Raw genomic sequence first — 18,439 nt, 5'->3', positions numbered from 1 at the left:
GTTTTTACATAAATATTTGATATTTCTATAACCTTAATTTTATAATTTACATACAAAACAAGAAATACAACCTTACATTCCTTAACTGTTTATTGTTGTATTATTGTGTATGTATATACATATACATAGACATATATGTGTGTATTTATATATACTCCTCCCATTTCAAAACACATTCATTTTATGTCTCATGAATTATTAATATTTTTCAAGCTAGTGGCAAAGACAATTGATTTCTCATTCTAAGCTTCTTGTAAGATCAAGAATCTCTCATAATTACATTTTAGCTCCCAAGCTTTTACATCAAATGGTAGAAATTATTTAAGTGTAAGACTAAAAGCAAGAGATTGGAGATATTGTACTCTATAAATGCTTGCACGGCATCAATAAATATAGTGAAAGGAGACGGTGAAATCTTACTTTGTCATTTTTGTTGTATTGTCTTACATAGAGTGTTTACATCCAGAGGTGAGGTTATGCCAGTGCAAAACCATGCCTCTTTCTGGCTGCTGGGGCCATTATCTCTTCTGCTTGGTCATGATGTGCATTCTGATTGGTCACTTTTTGTGCAATGCAGGTTGCTAAACACTTTGAATAACACTTCTTAACTCTGGGATTATTTTATTTATTACATATCTTGATGGTACTTTTTTAGCATTATGTTAGAAACAAAACAATAAAGAATAGTTTATATTGTTTTTCAGTTTGAAAAGAGAATTTGTATTTTAGCATGATGCCATAGTAAAAAATTAAATGTATTCAATAAAATTATTCTGAGCGTCTCTATTCCAAAGATTAATTGCATTTAGTTGTAGTATATTCCATTCATTATGTCAAATACTTCACTTATTTTACTAATAACACTCATGCTTGTGGCACTAATAGAGGTACCAAACTTCTCCAGTTCATTGAATTCATTACATGCATTTGTAATTTTGCCTAAGAATTAGTGACATAACTAAATCTCCCTGAGAATTAAGATGTATTTGGGAAATATATACTATATATTGCACTACTCTTTATTTTTGAGACAGATTATTGTTCTATTGCTTAGGCTGCAGTGCAGTGGCATGATCTCAGTTCACTGCAACCTCCGCCTCCCGGGTTCAAGCAATTCTCCTGCCTCAGCTTCCCAAGTAGCTGGGACTACAGGCGTGCACCATCACGCCCAGCTAATTTTTGTATTTTTAGTAGAGATGGGGTTTCACCATGTTAGGCCAGGCTGGTCTGGAACTCCTGGCCTCAAGTGATCCACCCGCATCGGCCTCTCAAAGTGCTAGGATTAGAGGTGTGAGCTACCATACCTGGCCTGCACTACTATTTTAAGTAGAACCATTGAGGCCATGTGTTATTGTATAATTTATAATTATGTTTATTAGATTTTAATCAAAAGATAATCTTCTCTTTATCTTAATAGTGTCCCAGCAAAACATTTGGTGGTTTTGACTCTACAAAGGACCTTCCTGATGATGTTATAACTTTTGCAAGAAGTCATCCAGCCATGTACAATCCAGTGTTTCCTATGAACAATCGCCCGATAGTGATCAAAACGGATGTAAATTATCAATTTACACAAATTGTCGTAGACCGAGTGGATGCAGAAGATGGACAGTATGATGTTATGTTTATCGGAACAGGTAAATTGTTTAATTTCAGCTGTAAACTTTTTTCCAGAACACTATGTTTAACTGATTAAGTAAAGTTGATCTTTGAACATCTCAGGGGTTGGAATGCCAACCCTCTGTGCAATTGAAAATCCACATGTAACTTTTGATTTCCCCAAAACTTAACTACTAATAACCTACTGTTGACTAGAAGCCTTACCTATAAGATAAACAGTTGATTAGCTTCATACATTGTATGCCATATGTATTAGATATTATATTCCTACAACAAAACAAGCTAGAGAAAAGGAAGTGTTCTGATAATTATAGGGAAGAGAAAATACATTTAATGTTCATTAAGTGGAACTGGATCACCCTTGTCTTCCTGTTGAGTAGGCTAAAGAGAAGGAAGGTAAGAGTTGGCATTGCTCTCCCAAGGGTGGTAGGAGCAGATGAAAATTTGTATATAAGTGGACCCACACAGTTCAAACCCATGTTGTTCAAGGGTCAAATGTACACTAAGAACTGAGGCCAGTTTCTATAGTTACTTTCAAGGTATAATTCACTTTTAATAAATGACTAAATAATGTGAATATTCTTCCATTACATATTTATTATGTTTTCTGACAAGTTGAGACATACTAATTTAAAATAAATTCCTTTTTCAGTGAAAAGTTGATAAGTTTAATCAGGTAAAACTAACGATTAGGTAAGCAATCAATGTTTATAAATGCATCATAACTTTTCTGGCCAGTGGCTTTTTAGAACAAAGATATATTACTCAAATCCTGCCTTAAATTCCCAAGACATTCAATAATAGTTCCAGAATATTAGTGCAAAATTATCTGAACTTTAAAATTACGATAAGGTGAACATCCTCTAGTAAATAAATGTCAGCAATAAAATTTTTTCAGTGTTTCTGTCATACAATGAAAAGAAAAAAAATTCATTAGAAAAACAACATAATTGATTCAAGTAATTCTTAGATACATTTCTATGGATATTTAACAATTCACTTTTACTAATTCCAGAATTAGAAACAGACTTTTTCAGGTATATTTTCAGAATGAATTCCATTGTTATTATGATATATTATTTTATTTTTTCCCTGCTCTTTTTAATAGTAATATTATTTTTGAAAGTCCCGGTTACAAATCTGATACTTGCTACTTAGGGTCAGATTCCAAGGTAATAAATTTCTAGTCTCCATTAACGCTGTTAACTGACATAAATCAATGGGAAACAGAGTGAGTGCTCCACTGAAACCTTGTATAATAACATTTATTTTCCCTTAGTGAGAAACAGAAAAAAAAATTGCATTAACTACAGGGGAATGGCAACCATATAGTAACTGCTTTAAAGACTTAAGGTTTTATAACAAAATTGTGAAATACTTATGTTATCAGGTGTAACAGTGTCAGGTTCTGAGCAATATATTAAAGTCTACTTTTATGAGAGAGAAAGTTTCTCTACCAAATAAAAGAATCCCAAGCAGACCCAGGGTTTCATAAAAGTCAATGAATTGCAAGTATCAATTTCTGGTTATAAATATCCTTAGAACATATAAGAAATAGTATTTCTCTCAGACAAATATTAGTTTATCATTTAACATCAAATTATAATTGAATTTCTTTGCAGAGGAATTAAGTTTGTTCAGTCGTGTCACACTTGCCTTTTTCTTCACCTCTGGCTTAAATGTATTAAGAAGTCTCTCACTCACCGTCAAAGCAACAAAGCTTGCTTCCGGGTATTTGACGAAATAAACTTAATCATGAGCTTTTAATTCCTCTTGGACGCAACCTGTCTTTAAAGGCACCAATTTCATGAGTGTGTTGAATGTCTGATGATGTCGATGGCTATCGGTCAGTACAGACCAGGGTCATCTGTCAGCAAAGTAAACTGATTACAGTAATTTTATCTTTTAACTAAGTTGCACATCATAGTATATTGATCCTAGTTGAGTAATCTGATTCAATTTGTGTGAAATTGTTTGAAATACTACTCAGTAAAACTGGATCTGGAAAAGAGATAAAGTTGTGTTAGGGTACCGGAGACATGATCAGAAGCACTGAGTAGATTAACCTAATTTACCTTTAATCTTTAGTGTTATGAGTAGTTTAAGGTACTATAAATATAGAAGGATCTTCTTAAAAGTGTACTTTTTTTGGTTTAACTTTACAAGGGATAAATTAGCAACCTTTCTTGATCTCATATAACATATCATGTTGGTTCTCCAAAAACAGTTATCAATGAATTATTTTTCTCATATAATTCATTCTTTGTTGACAAGATTTTCTTCACAACAACTTTGTTGAACTTGATTAAAAGGAACCAATTGAGGCTAACTAGATTTGATCAAGTTTAGTCAGAACTAGAAGGTTGAAGAGTAAAATTTTTGAATTTAATAAGCCCCCGTTCCTCATTCCATCAAGGAATAGGCACATATCTGTAATACAGGAAAATTAATAACTTTTAAGCCCAACTTAGAGTAAGAGTGACAACTCTTGTCATTAAAACAAGTTGTCTCTTTTAACAATGCAAATGAGAAAAACAAGGTTTGAAAACTCTATAAAATGTATTCAATATTTTTATGCTTTTGGCTTCTGATTGTTAAATTTCCTTAATGCTCTAAAATAGATTAACGAAAGTGTGCATTTTTGAAAAACCACAGTAATAAGTAATCCTGGGTGTTTACTTTGAGAAATTGGGTTATTGTCATTCATCACATAATGGCCATTGAGCCATCATTAGGAACTTCTAAGTACTAAAGACTTTTAGATGACAAGAAGAGCAGCCAGGGCTCTGAAGCTCTGACTACTTCCCTTGCTTGACAACATTCCTTGCATTTTTCATTTATATTTAGTCTTCATAGTAGTACCCTGATTTTGTAATAAAAGTGGAAGAACCTGTCATGACAAACTGACATTATTTTTAGGTTTTGTTTCTGAGACACCAGGCAATTAAGGAGATATTTTTAGAAATAATGAAAAGAATTGATCCAACCCAGGCAATCTCTGTAATAATTATTATATTTTTAAAAATGTATGCAGTCTCATGATAAAACTTTCTTCAAGGCTAAATATATTTCTAAAAATTCAATCTTTTATATTCCAAGGTTGTCTTTATAGTTTATACCTTGTCTAATTGCATGAAATGCATTTGAATATATATTTTACTCATGTTTTGACCAAAAAATAAATTAAAAGGAAGACTGATATCAAAGGTTCTTTGTCTGACAAATACATATTTCATTCATTAACACTAAACTCTGTTCAGATCTACTTAACTTGTGGTCTTCTCCCCACTTTCTTTCAAAGATGTTGGGACCGTTCTTAAAGTAGTTTCAATTCCTAAGGAGACTTGGCATGATTTAGAAGAGGTTCTGCTGGAAGAAATGACAGTTTTTCGGGTGAGTGCTGCTTAATTTCAAGTGTCAACAAGTTCAGTTGTACGTCTTTCCCCCAGGACAGCTGCACAGTGAACTTGGTATGGACAAGTAGTCTAGCATACATACCCTTCTAATTAGCTTGTCAATTAGAAAGCCAGACACTAGTCAAAATAAACCTTGAAACTTTCAAAGCTAGTTAAATCTAAAGATGTAAAGAAATATATTTTTGGCTCATATTTTGTTTTCTCAATGATAAAATATATTATTTACATTTTATATTATTTAAGTTACCTCAATGAACAAACTCTTCCCCACTCCTAAAATCTATTTTACACATGATAGTATAACTGAAATGATATGTAACTTCCATGAATGTACTAAAGGAAATATATTCGGAATGACAGAATAGTGAAGACATTTCAGTCAATTTTTAGCTTATGTATGAATTATTTTATATTTTCTTAAGGAAATCATTTGTTAGCAAAAGAAAATTTGAGAGGTTTATATCACTGACAGTAAATTTGTTATAGATTCCTAGTCTACATGCTTAAGAAATGTACATGTATTTGTCCCTTTATCCTGAATCACAGATGGCCCAAGGGGTTTGTATAGGGTTGGAGGAATGAGGGTACGGGTGAGAGGGGGGTTGGGTGGAAGCAGCAGGACATGGGGTGAAGGGAAAGAGGAGAACTAAAGTAGTCTAACATATACCACGTGTCTGTTGTTCCTTTTGGGAAGTCAGCTAATAGAAAGAGTTTAAATTGAAGCACACCTTGAAATGATTAATGACATATGACAGAAAAATACATGCCTGTAAATGTTATTTGAATTTTTTGATAAAAGAATAGAGCAAACATCTATTGAGACATTTATAACTGCAAAAAAAAAAAAAAACGTGTATTAGAAGAAGTTGGTAGACAGAAAAATGAGAAAATATTGAATCTAGTCTGACAACTTCAAGTGATCTCATTTAGTCTTCAGGTGTCTGTGGTAGTTTACCTATAAAATGAATGAGCTGGATTCAAATTTTCAGTTGATTCTATATTTTAATGGTAAGGAGTTTTCCCAAGATGTCTTACCCCAACGATTTCATACCTATATACAATGTTATTCCTCACTCTTCAATAGTATTTTAAAGAAAAAATGAGGTATAATATGGAAAGCTCCTAATATATATTCATTCAATTGGCATTATAATTAACATTGAAACATACAACTGGTGAACTGTAGCATAGATGTTTTGTGATAACAAACTACACAATGTTCTACTGGAAAGGGTTTAGACTCTACAGTCATATCTACATGACAAATCCATTTGGAACACTTAAACCATCCCTCTGAGCTCCACCATCAGTAAAACAATGAGCATAATACCTATTTCACCAGGACACTGGAAGAATTAGAAACACTATAGGTAATGCATCAAAGACAGTAACAGGAACTTAGCTCAAAATGTCATTGTTAATATAATTTTATTATTTTAGTTTAACTAAACTGAAAATGAGCTACATTCCCAGTAGCCTTTCCTACTAATCCTTGGTTTAAGTCTTCAAAATAATAAAACAATCACAATTCTATTAGGATTTTTAAAATCAGGCACATTAGCCTTATTTGTTTAATTTGTATGCTAAAGTATCAATGTGATCTAATTTATCAGTCTGGTATAGAGTGATGACTAATCCTTATCAATCACCATGTCCCATAGATTACTCCAATGAACAAACACATTGGTACTTTATCTTAGAAATTAAAAACAACAACAGCTAACAACTATCCAAATGGACTCTGTTGGCCACTATAGAGTATGTTTAGATTTAGAAAACTATACGGGCCCTCAGGGGTGGATATATAAATTGCTGTCTTGTCTTTATTGTTATATCTCCAAAACCTAAAATGTCTTTGAAACCAACATTTATTAAATGACTGAATGCATTAGTATTGATGAAAAAATGAAATACAAGAAATTAAAGAATTTAAGGCCTTCCTCAAGGAGACCATGCTTAAAGCGAGGTGCCCAAGTATGAGAAAGATAACCTAGGAACAGTCACAAGTTATCATCCTGATTCTGCACCATATTATTCTCCAGTAGAAAATCTTTACCAACATATATTTGGAGACTAATTTTGCCACTACTGTTGCAAATGAAGTTACAGGAGACACTAAAATATTGTTATCTTAAGAATTTCTAATTTCCAGAATCTCTTACTTTTGCATTTGTCATAGTCCCTTTGCATATTTCCTTTCAGTTATAATACATTTTTAAAACAGGGTTCATTAACTAATTTCCACTGTAAAGAAGTGTATATTAGTAGATATGATAGTCCTGGCACAATGCTAAATTCTGGTGATACGGAGATGAACACTATAAAAATGGTCTGTGACTTCATGCAGCGCAAAGACTCTGATGTGTTATCCATCTCAGTTTCTAGGACTTAATTTTCTATTAATAAATTTCTATTAATACATTCTACGTTTTATTTTATAGAATTGTATCATATCATGACATTATAAAAATAAGGTTCTTTTTTATTATTTATTTTCTGATATTATGAATTAGAATGTGCATAATTTTGCAGTGATACTGTGTTTTCGTGAATTTTTATTATTTATATCTCCAGGGATTTTAAGTTTATACTTCACATCTTAGCTATGTTGTTTAGTACATTAATAAGAATTTTAATTTAAAAAGATGTTAATTTAAACTGACCTACTAAATGACTTTTAACAAAATTATGAGACTTTGGAAACCAACAATCTTGCGAGTATAGTCATGCGCTGCATAACAACATTATGGACAAGAATAAATCCCACATATGACAGTGGTCCCGTAAGATTATAATGGGCCTAAAATTTCCTATTGCCTAACATTTTCAATACTTTACTTTCTGTTGTTATTTTACATTGTGCTCCTTCTACTTATAAAAAATTACTTATAAAACATCCTCTGGCAGATCCTTCAGGAGGTATTCCAGAAGGTAGCATTGTTATCGTAGGAGATAATGTGTTATCTCCTATAATACAGAGATATCAAATATATGTGCTATTGACCCTGAAGTCCTTCCAGTAGGACAAGATATGGAGGTGAAAGACACAGATATTGATGATCCTTACCCTGTGTAGGCCTAGGCTAGTGTATGTGTTTGTGTCTTCATTTTTAACAAAAGGAGTTTAAAAAGTAAAATAATAATAAATTTTAAATATAATAATAATTTATAGAACAAGAATGTAAGGAAAGAAAACATGTTGGGACAGGTGTACAATATGTGTGTTAAGCTAAGTGTTTTTACAAAAGCATCAAAAAATTTTAAAAATTCAATAGTTTATATTGTAAAATATTTACAGAAAGCTAACATTAATGTATTACTGAAGAAAGAAAAATACTTTAAAAAAATTTAGTGTAGCCAAAGTGTATGGTGACTATAATGTCTGCAGTAGTGTATAGCAATGTCCTAGGCCTTCACATTCACTCACCACTCACTGACTTGACCAAAGCAACTGCCAGTCCTGCAAGCTCCATTCATGATAAATGCCCTACACAGGTGTACCGTTTAAAAATCTTTTCTACCATACTTTTATTGTACCTTTTCTATGTTTAGATACACAAATACTTACTATTGTGTTATGATTGCCTAAAATATTCAGTATAGTATCATGCTATACAGGTTCGTATCCTAGGACCAACAGACTGTATCATCTAGCCTAGGTAGTAGGTAAGTGTACTTTATGATTTTTCGCACAATGACAAAATCACGTAATGATGCATTTCTCAGAATGTATCTCTGTCATCAACCTATACATGATGGTAAGAGTACTTAATATCTATTAGATTTTTTTTTTTTTTTTTTAGCATTTTGCGGTTTCCAGAGAAATACATAACCGACTTATACCTGTGATAGCTATTAGATGACATTTGTGTAGCATTTAAGATATTGCGCAGTGGCTCATGCCTGTAATTCCAGCACTTTGGGAGGCTGAGGTGGGCGAATCACGAGGTCAGGAGTTTGAGACCAGCCTGGCCAAGATGGTGAAACCCTGTCTCTACTAAAAATGCAAAAAATTACCTAGGTGTAGTGGCGGGTGCCTGTAATCCCAGCTCCTCAGGAGACAGAGGCACAATAATCACTTGAACCCAGGAGACGGAGGTTGCAGTGAGCCGAGATCGCACCACTGCACTCCAGCCCTGGTGATGGAGATTCCATCTCAAAAAAAAAAAAAAAAAAAGAAAAAGTTTCATTATCAATCTGTAACAATTAAATGTAAATAAATAATATTGTGCTGGCATGGAAATGCTTGTTTAGGACTTTACAATTTTGGAAAAAGATTGTGCGTGAACAATATTCCTTTGATAGAAAACTATTTCAATTCTCTTCCATATTCTCTGCTATGCATTATTGTCATTATTATTTCTTTGGCACTCAAGTAGACAAAACATATTTGGGCAGAGTTTAGAGAAATATTTACTTTCAACATTCTATTCTATCAGGCAAAGTTCATACATATATTGTGGTCTAGCAATTGGAATATTTCACTGTCAAACTTTGTTTAATTTTACAGTGGGAAGGGAAAAAAAACCCACAACACATTAAAGCCATAGCTATATACAGTGAAATAAGCAGAGAAATTTTACAGTTTGTTTCTATTCGAGCCATGTAAGTCAATCCATTTAAAATAAAATACTATAAAAAAGGTCAGGGATAGTTTGACAAGGTAAATAGAAAAGGTAAAGATTTAGGGTCATGGTAGTATCTGATATTCTTGGATTTTATTAAAGACATTTAATGTTACCCAACCAGTTAATTTTACCATATTATCATCTTCATGAGGCCATGTTCATTATGTGTCCTTGACAGAATGAATAACCAAACCTCATATAAATACATGAATTAAAACCAGTGCTACACCCATTTCTATCTTGAGGTTGGTTTCAGGAAAACACCCTGACTAATCATACACATTCCAGTGGTTTCAGTTACATCCAATATACTTTTATTTGGGGTGAAATCAAATCTCAATCAGAGTATAGAAAGAAAAATATTCCTTAGTAATAAAAAGTTTCATTTTAGAGTAAAATTTTTAATAGGTAATAAGAGGTGAAATAAAACTGGCATTGGTATAAAACTCTAGAAATGACTTTGATTTGCTATAAAATACCCCAAATTTGATATTAAAGTACTAAGAAACAAGCCTAATTCCAAAAATGATTTGCAATCATAAACCTGAACTTCAATTGTATTTATTATGTGATTCTGAACACGTTAAAGTCAATTGAGCCTCAATTTCTTCTCACAGTAAAGACTGTGATTATAAATACTTTTAAAAAGTGTTTTGGTTTAAAATTAAGATTACTAGTAAAGGCTGGGCGCGGTGGCTCACGCCTCTAATCCCAGCACTTTGGGAGGCCCAGGTGGGTGGATCACAAAGTCAGGAGTTTGAGACCAGCCTGACCAACATGGTGAAACCCCGTCTCTACTAAAAATACAAAAATTAGCCTGGAGTGGTGGCGCATGCCTGTAATCCCAGCTACTCAGGAGGCTGAGGCAGGAGAATCACTTGAACCTGGGAGATGGAGGTTTCAGTGAGCTGAGATCACACCACTGCACTCCAGCCTGGGTGACAGGGGGAGACTCCATCTCAAAAAAAAAAAAAAAAAAGATTACTAGTAAATGGTAGCTATTGTTAACTAGTTAAACAAATGAAAATCTCTTTTAAAAATGCTTGAAAATTCCATACATATACTTTGTTTTATAAAAATAGAAGATATAAAAGCCTAACTTATGCTGATTTTTAGTTTAACTAGTCAGTTTGGGATTTTCTTCCCAGTACAATCAAAGAGCGTTTAGTTTTGAGACTGAAATGCTACAACAAGTTGCAGTGCTCTTAGGACAGTGGGCTTTATTTATAGTTCTATTGAATGTAAGGAATTGTAAGGCAGTTACATTGATAACACATGCATTTTAAACCCAATTTATGCAATATTCCATGAACAGCTGAGCGGACAAATGAGTTTAATTTTTGTTCAAATGAAAACATAATTGATACTTTCCTAACCTAGTCTATAAACTCATTCTAAAAAAGTGTCCTTGTGTTTAGCATCCAATAGGCTATGTCAGAATCTCCTGGGATCAGCAGGTTGAAAAGCTTTGCAAGTGAGAAAGTTTAATAAGGACTAGTTTAAAATATCTGAAAAAAATTGTAAATTGGAACATTAGAAAGCCTTGAAAAGATGCTAAGTTTTAATTTTATTGTTACTCGAACACCAATTAAATGCAGTTGAAACCAGTTTCACGAAAACATGCTTATGAAGCTATATCTGTTTTAAATGGAAGTCATATTCACTACCCGCTATTTCTCAGAAAAAAATCCCCATAGCTTATTTAAATGAATGTCATCTTAATATATTGTCTATTAATATTCAACCACAGGCAGCATATAGTGCATTTTATTCCAAACTGTTATTAATTTCCTGGTGTAAATAATAAATAAGTTTCCTTTAATTAATGGATTCTAGGATCTTAATGTTAAAATCTTAATATGACACAGTGGAGTCTGTTATGTACTAGGGTTTATGTTCCACCATTCATATATGAAATAATTTTTATCATCTACCTTATAGATTTTTTTTGTATTATTAAGGAACATGAAATGTATAAATATTAATCAGCTTCATTTTTGAAATTATTTAGAGCTAGCTAATTTCACTTCAATTACATTAGCTGGTAATCTTTCTCTGCCTAAGAAACACTTTCTTTGAATTTTTATTGTAAACTTTGTCATAAAAACCTTCATGAAATAAGCTCCTTAATAACCACCTAACTATTTTTCATGTGAAATTGTTGGAATGAAAGAAATATCTCTGGAAAATTTTCCTTACTCTTCTAAAATTTCTGTTTTGGTCATTGATTCCAGTGTTGTACAAACCTAAATACAGTCTTCAACTTTTTTTTTTAAAGCTGAATATCCGGGGGGCGGAGCCTGCAGTGAGCCGAGATCGCACCACTGCACTCCAGCCTGGGCGACAGCGAGACTCCATCTAAAAAAAAAAAAAAAAAAAAATGCTGAATATCCATGATGTGTTGTGCTCTTAGTTTTTGAGATTTGTGGCTACTAAATTCTAAAGATTATATCTCTGCATAGAAAAAGTTGATAGACATTCCTTTCATCATAATTGTCTTTATGATTGATAATTTTTGTGTAAAATTATATTTAATTAATATAATTCATTTAAGCTATAAAAATTGGAAACTATGGAAAATCTCTAAATTATACCATTGCATTAATGTACCTCCTAAATCATTTGTTTCATTTGTGTCTCAGGCAGATTGTCTTAAATTTGTTTTTTTTTTTTGAGATGGAGTCTTGCTCTGTCACCCAGGCTGGAGTGCAGTGGTGCGATCTCGGCTCACTGCAAGCTCCGCCTCCCAGGTTCTCGCCATTCTCCTGCCTCAGCCTCTCCGAGTAGCTGGGACTACAGGCGCCCGCCAACATGCCCGGCTAATTTTTTTATATTTTTTTTAGTAGAGACGGGGTTTCACCGTGGTCTCGATCTCCTGACCTCGTGATCCGCCTGCCTCGGCCTCCCAAAGTGCTGGGATTACAAGCGTGAGCCACCGTGCCTGGCCTAGATTGTCTTAAATTTGTTATGAAAATCCTGTTCTCAGCTCAGCCATCACGGTTTGAAGTAGAGATTTGCAGTTCTACAGCACATAGTAATTAAAACCACAAGAGTTGGGAGGCCGAAGTGGGCGGATCACGAGGTCAGGAGATTGAGACCATCCTGGCTAACACAGGGTGAAACCCCCTCTCTACTAAAAATACAAAAAAATTAGCCAGGCTTGGTGGCGGGCGCCTGTAGTCCCAGCTACTCAGGAGGCTGAGGCAGGAGAATGGCATGAACCCGGGGGGCGGAGCTTGCAGTGAGCTGAGATCACGCCACTGCACTCCAGCCTGGACGACAGAGCAAGACTCCCTCTCAAAAAAACAAACAAACAAACAACAACAAAAAAACCACAAGAGCTTACTAAGGAAGAAAAATAGCATCCAAAGGAGAGTAGAAAGGAGTAGGTAAGGAATGGTAAATATGTTAGGAGTGGCTGGAGGATGAGAAGAAGACTGTGATAAAGGTCATTAAGGAATAATTTAAAGAATTCCAAGACATAATGGAGTTTATTAGAGGAAGCAGTCAAGAAAAAATGAGTGGTCAATAGTAACATATAAAACAAAGTCTAATAATAGTTATGGATACAGAAAAGTGTCCTATCAGCAATACACAGTTCATTGGTGATTTCTGCTTCTGAAAATAGTAGGCCATCTCTCTAGAATAAAAGCTAGATTCAGTGGGTTGAGCAGGGAAGGCATTGGATGAAAGATGAGCAAGCAAAAGCAGTGAGTGTAGACTATTCTAAATTATTTTTGAAGAAATTCCAGTTAAGCTATAAGAAACAAAGAAAGGCTTAATAAGAGGGCTATCTTTATCTTAAATTAAATGGAAGAAAGAGAGTACAGTGGGGTAAGTTGAAGAGAGGAGAGAAAGAGGAACATTGGTAAAGAATTCGTTCATTCATTTATTCATTCATGCAAATATGTATTAAGAACTTGTAAATACCAGGCCTTATTCCAGGTGCTAGGGCTATGGCTGTGAAATAAACAGCCAAAATCTCTGTCCCAAATTGAGGGGGACAGGCCATTGGAAAGACATGTGAGATGCCTCAGCTGCCTCCTCACATCCTTTCACCTCACTTCTGATTCCTATGAGGAATCTTTTTCTTTATGCCCCAGCAGGCCAAAAGACAAGCAAGAGTCACAGCTGGGGCTGTGGGAGATTTAACCCCCTGAGAGCATCCAAAAAGGAATGGAATGAATAAGTACTTTTCTTGGTACAAACCTCAGTGGACAATTTGGAGAGTCATTGTCAACTATCCTCAGATTTTTTTTCTCAGTATTGACTTCCATAATACACTTTTTAATTGATTTTTTCCACCTTCTTCTCAATCCTCAATTTTTTACTCTTGCCCCAAACCTGCTAACAAGATTTTATCTCAGATTCTGCTTTGGGACGTGTGAAGAAACTCACAGGACAAAAAATGAATTACATGTATCTATATAAAATTTATTGATTATTAAGATATATTAATATATTTATTAGATAATATGTGCATACATATACATGTATATAACCAGTAATAAGCACTAAAGATAAAAACCAAAGCAAGGAAATGAGATGGAAGTGTATGTGTGTGTGCAGGTGGGGGTGTGTGTGTGTGTGTGTGAAAGAGAGAGATGAGAGAGGAAGAGAGGGAGGAGAGATTTGAATAAACACTGTATACCAAGCACATGTGTAATGTGTTTTACATGTATTAATTCATTCAGTCTTCTCACCAACCCTATAAGAGGTACCATCTAACTTTCAAATGAGAAAACTGAATTACAAAAAGTTTACACACTTTGCCTAGTACTGCATTTCTGGCCAGATTTGAATCATAATTTGAGTCCAGGCACTTTGGCTCCAGAGTCCAACTCTTCACACTTAATTTAGTAGCTTCAGTCACCTACACAGTGAGGTCTTTTAAGATCCTTCGTTCCACCTAAGCCCCTTTCTTAACAGACCCCTGAGAAACCCACAAGCAGTCTTTGTCTTCTCATCATGTTTGTCTTGAATGAAAGATACAGCCTGCAGCACAGTTCATTGACCGTGAACCTAAAGGATGTAAACTCATGTGTTCAGTTATGTAGGCTTTGGTAGTCTGCCTACATCAAAGAACACAATTTATTTATGCAAGCCTATACGCATTCGTGATAAGCTCCAGATAGAACACTTAATGAAGTGCATTGGTGAGTGTTACTTCCCTAGTTATTACTTCTCTATGTTAACCTGTTAATAGACATTAAAGAGATTATATTCTCTGGCAAAGACCTGAGTGTAGGTCCTCGCACATGAAACTGTGTTTTTCATAGTAATGAAGTAATCTCATCCCACCTGAGCTCTTGTAGTCCTTGTCAGCTGGAAAGTGGCCCACTCTCATCAGCTGTCATTGGTATTGTTAGGAATGAGGCTGGCACTCTCAGCTAAGGCAGCGTTCTCCAGTTGAACAGAACAATTTTCACAAAATACTAACATCAGAAAAGACCACTCTGAGACCATGATGAATCAAGATAAAAGCAAAACCATTTTGTAATCATGTCCAAACAGAGACAAAAACATGAACATTGTCCAAACCACAAAAATGACCATATATCCCCTACCCTGCTTATCACGTGTTATTGCTACTTTTTCGCCAGTCATAGCTTTAGCCTTACTATGTTCTTCCCTCCCAAATGATTTCTGAAGATACTTAACCATAGAATTACCCCTGCTTTTTGACCACATCCAATGTAGAACAAAGCTCTACTTCTTTGAGCCCTCCCCCAATCACCTAACACAAGTCCAAAGCATGTTTTTTCCAACACCCTCTCACTGTGCAGGCTCATGTTTTCCCTTATATTGTAGCAAGCAATAACCCCAACTTGATCAACTACAGGTATGTAGACTGTATGACATTGACACAATCTTATTGCCTGCTCCACATATTTGACCCTTATCTATGCAGTTTCTTTATGTGTCTTATTTCCCAATCACATTGCTTCTCGTGGAAACTGAAGTTCTCTCTCTCTCAAAACTAATGGCAGTGCCTTGAGTTAATTAACTAATAGCTGGCTGTTCTAATTGACCAAACACCTCACATATTTCTTTTTCTCCTTTAGGAACCGACTGCTATTTCAGCAATGGAGCTTTCCACTAAGCAGGTACTATCATTATGTATTACCATTGGATATCCAATATTTTGTTAATTCTTGTGTTTCAAATAGATATATCTTTATTTATCAAATTTCACAGATTTGTTAGCAATTATACAAAAATACAGGAGAAAACAAATATCATTCTTACAATAAGCTAGTAGATTAGAAACTGAAGATAGTTTTCATTGCCCTCATGTTTTTGATCAATCTCATCTGTGTTCTATAAACATATTTTCTGGATCATTATTTGTTATAAATTTTTACATACAGTGTATTTTGGTCATTTTAATATAATTTACTCAATACTCAATAATAATTTTCATCTTTTCTGATTATGTATATATGTGTATACCCTGAAATAGCATTGTGATATTTCAGGATATAAAAAAAAATTATAATTTATTCTTACCTTGCAAATATAAACAAAAATGCATTTTTAGAGGCTAGTAAAATTATTCATTGGCTATATGTGTTTGGACGACCTTGACTTAAAAGTTAATTTTACTTTTCCAGTAGTATTGTATGCTAGAGAAAACAAAATGTGTGTTTAACTTTGGCTAAATATCAAAGGAAAACAAAAAAAAAGATCACTGCCAAATAAGTACTAAAACTTCATGAATTCAAAGGTTAAGGGCAGCATGTTAATAGTCTTTCTATTCATATCAAATGAATGCTTTGGCAAGACACTTCAGAAAAGTCAATTGCTTCTAAATACTGTGTAATATGTGTAAACAAATATAGTTTTAATGTCTAATAAATTATATTTTCTCTATAAATGTTACCTAGACTTTCTTCTGTCCAGTATATCAATGGTAACTTAAAAAAAAAAAAAAGGCAGAAAAAGAAGCAGAAAAATCCAGAATGAAGTAGGGTATGCCTCACTTACTGGAGTAAAAACTTACATACAAAATTATAAAATGAGAATCATTTGGCAAAACTTATTTCTGAACTGTTTACATGTTTTCTCTCTGACCATACTTTATCCCTTGAACAAGACACTAAATTACTCTGCCCGTAAAATTCAGTGTGTATCCTTTCCCCACACAGATATATCAAAATAGATTGATAATCTCCAAGATATTTAGAGCAACCCAGAGTGCAGATATGATTGACCTGATACTGTTGTCTTACACTGCATAAGTATGTGTTCACCTGTTCTTGTAATCTAAAAATTGTTAGAAGTTGGCAAAGAAATCTGGGGATTTCCAGGATGGAAGCTAGACTGGGATATTCTTTCCTGTAATGATTTTTAAAATTATTTATTTATTCTCTGCTAGGCCTCATTGCCAGTCTTAATTACACTAACTCCACGTCTATTTTTGTAAACCATTTCTTTCTGTTTTACATTTTTAAAGCTATTTAAAACATTACATATTAATCCAACATTTTACTGACAAAGAAAAACAATCTATCAATTTAAAATACCATGAGAGAAGAAAGTGTCTTTTTCCTTTATTCTCCATTACTGGAAGAAATGATTTGATTTTGTTCAGATATGACGCAATTTCATTCATGCTTATGGGCATTTTTAAAGTGAGATAGTAGTTTCAAGAGGGACAAATAGTGTTGCAAGTAATTTTCTGGATAAATGAACCCATCTCCTGCTATACCCCACACTTTGTTAAGGAGGATAGTGAGAAAGCCTGTAGTGATGTTAAATTGGGCAGAAAAAGCACATCAGGTTACTTACTAGTGACTGGATTCTGCTTAATGGTGCTTAAGGCTTACCCTATATTTCATTTGGATAGCATAATTATTTTTGCACTTCATCAATAATACTGCAAAATCATGGTAAAATGAACATGACATTGATTTATAGCTACTTTTGGCATTTTGTCACACTTTAGGTTTTCATCATAATAATTTCAGCTGCCATATTTTGGTTTGCTATTCTTTCCACATACTATTTCTCTGTTTTTCCCCTAAAGGAATATGACATAATTAGATATTGTTACTTAGGTAATAACACTTTTCCTACTTAAATGTCATATTCTTAAAAAAATCTATAAATATACATTTTGCTCATGCTTCTTAGAAGTTATTGGCCAAACATAGAGATCTTTTGATTGTAGGACTAACTTGATGAGCAGCTTTTCAAAATAGTTGCAAACACAATGTATGGATTGACACATCCATATATCGAAATTGCTTACATTCAATAGTGTCTAAGTTCATTTTAAAAAAGGAGGCTGTGAAAGAAAAAGAAAAGAAAGAAGAGAGAGAGAAAGAAAGAAGGAAAGAAAGAAAACAGAAAGAAAGAGAAAGGGGGAAGGAAAGCTTAACAATACTTAATCTATTTTTCCCAAAGAATTTAACTATCATTTCTTAATTTGTCCTGGTTTATAGCAAAATTCAATACTATAATAAAAGTTGAATATAGCAAAAAATTGAGCACTTAGTAATATATGCTATAATTTCATTTTTTCCATTTAGTGAAATGGAATAATAATATAATATTAATGAAGATAAATGTTTCCACAATGGTTTAGATTTTATTGTATTACATTTCCTCTTATTTACTTTGCTTGTAATAAGGTATAAGTTAGTTGGTGAGATTTAAGCAGAGAACTATTTTCTATGTAAACACTCCTTATAACCTTAATATTTTCTTAGATTCTCATAGGTACTTCAGTCTGCATTCAATTTATCTAGTTATTTATACATGCAGTTTATA

The 18,439-nt window shown here is 33.6% G+C and overlaps 1 protein-coding gene across 1 annotated transcript in view; it reads left to right on the top strand.

Annotated features, from left to right (window-relative positions):
* The window catches only part of SEMA3A (semaphorin 3A), a 226,570-nt gene that overhangs the window by 186,336 nt on the left and 21,795 nt on the right, over window positions 1-18,439 (top strand). Inside the window, exons 11-13 of the mRNA XM_030822017.1 lie at window positions 1,418-1,637; window positions 4,922-5,013; window positions 15,730-15,771. Of these exons, the coding sequence (XP_030677877.1) occupies window positions 1,418-1,637; window positions 4,922-5,013; window positions 15,730-15,771 (354 nt within the window). The remainder of the gene's footprint in view (window positions 1-1,417; window positions 1,638-4,921; window positions 5,014-15,729; window positions 15,772-18,439) is intronic.

This window comes from Nomascus leucogenys, chromosome 11 (assembly GCF_006542625.1).
Source record: "Nomascus leucogenys isolate Asia chromosome 11, Asia_NLE_v1, whole genome shotgun sequence".
Lineage (NCBI taxonomy): Eukaryota > Metazoa > Chordata > Mammalia > Primates > Hylobatidae > Nomascus > Nomascus leucogenys.
Note: the sequence above shows the minus strand (reverse complement) of the source record. Positions and strands in the feature narration are given on the sequence as shown.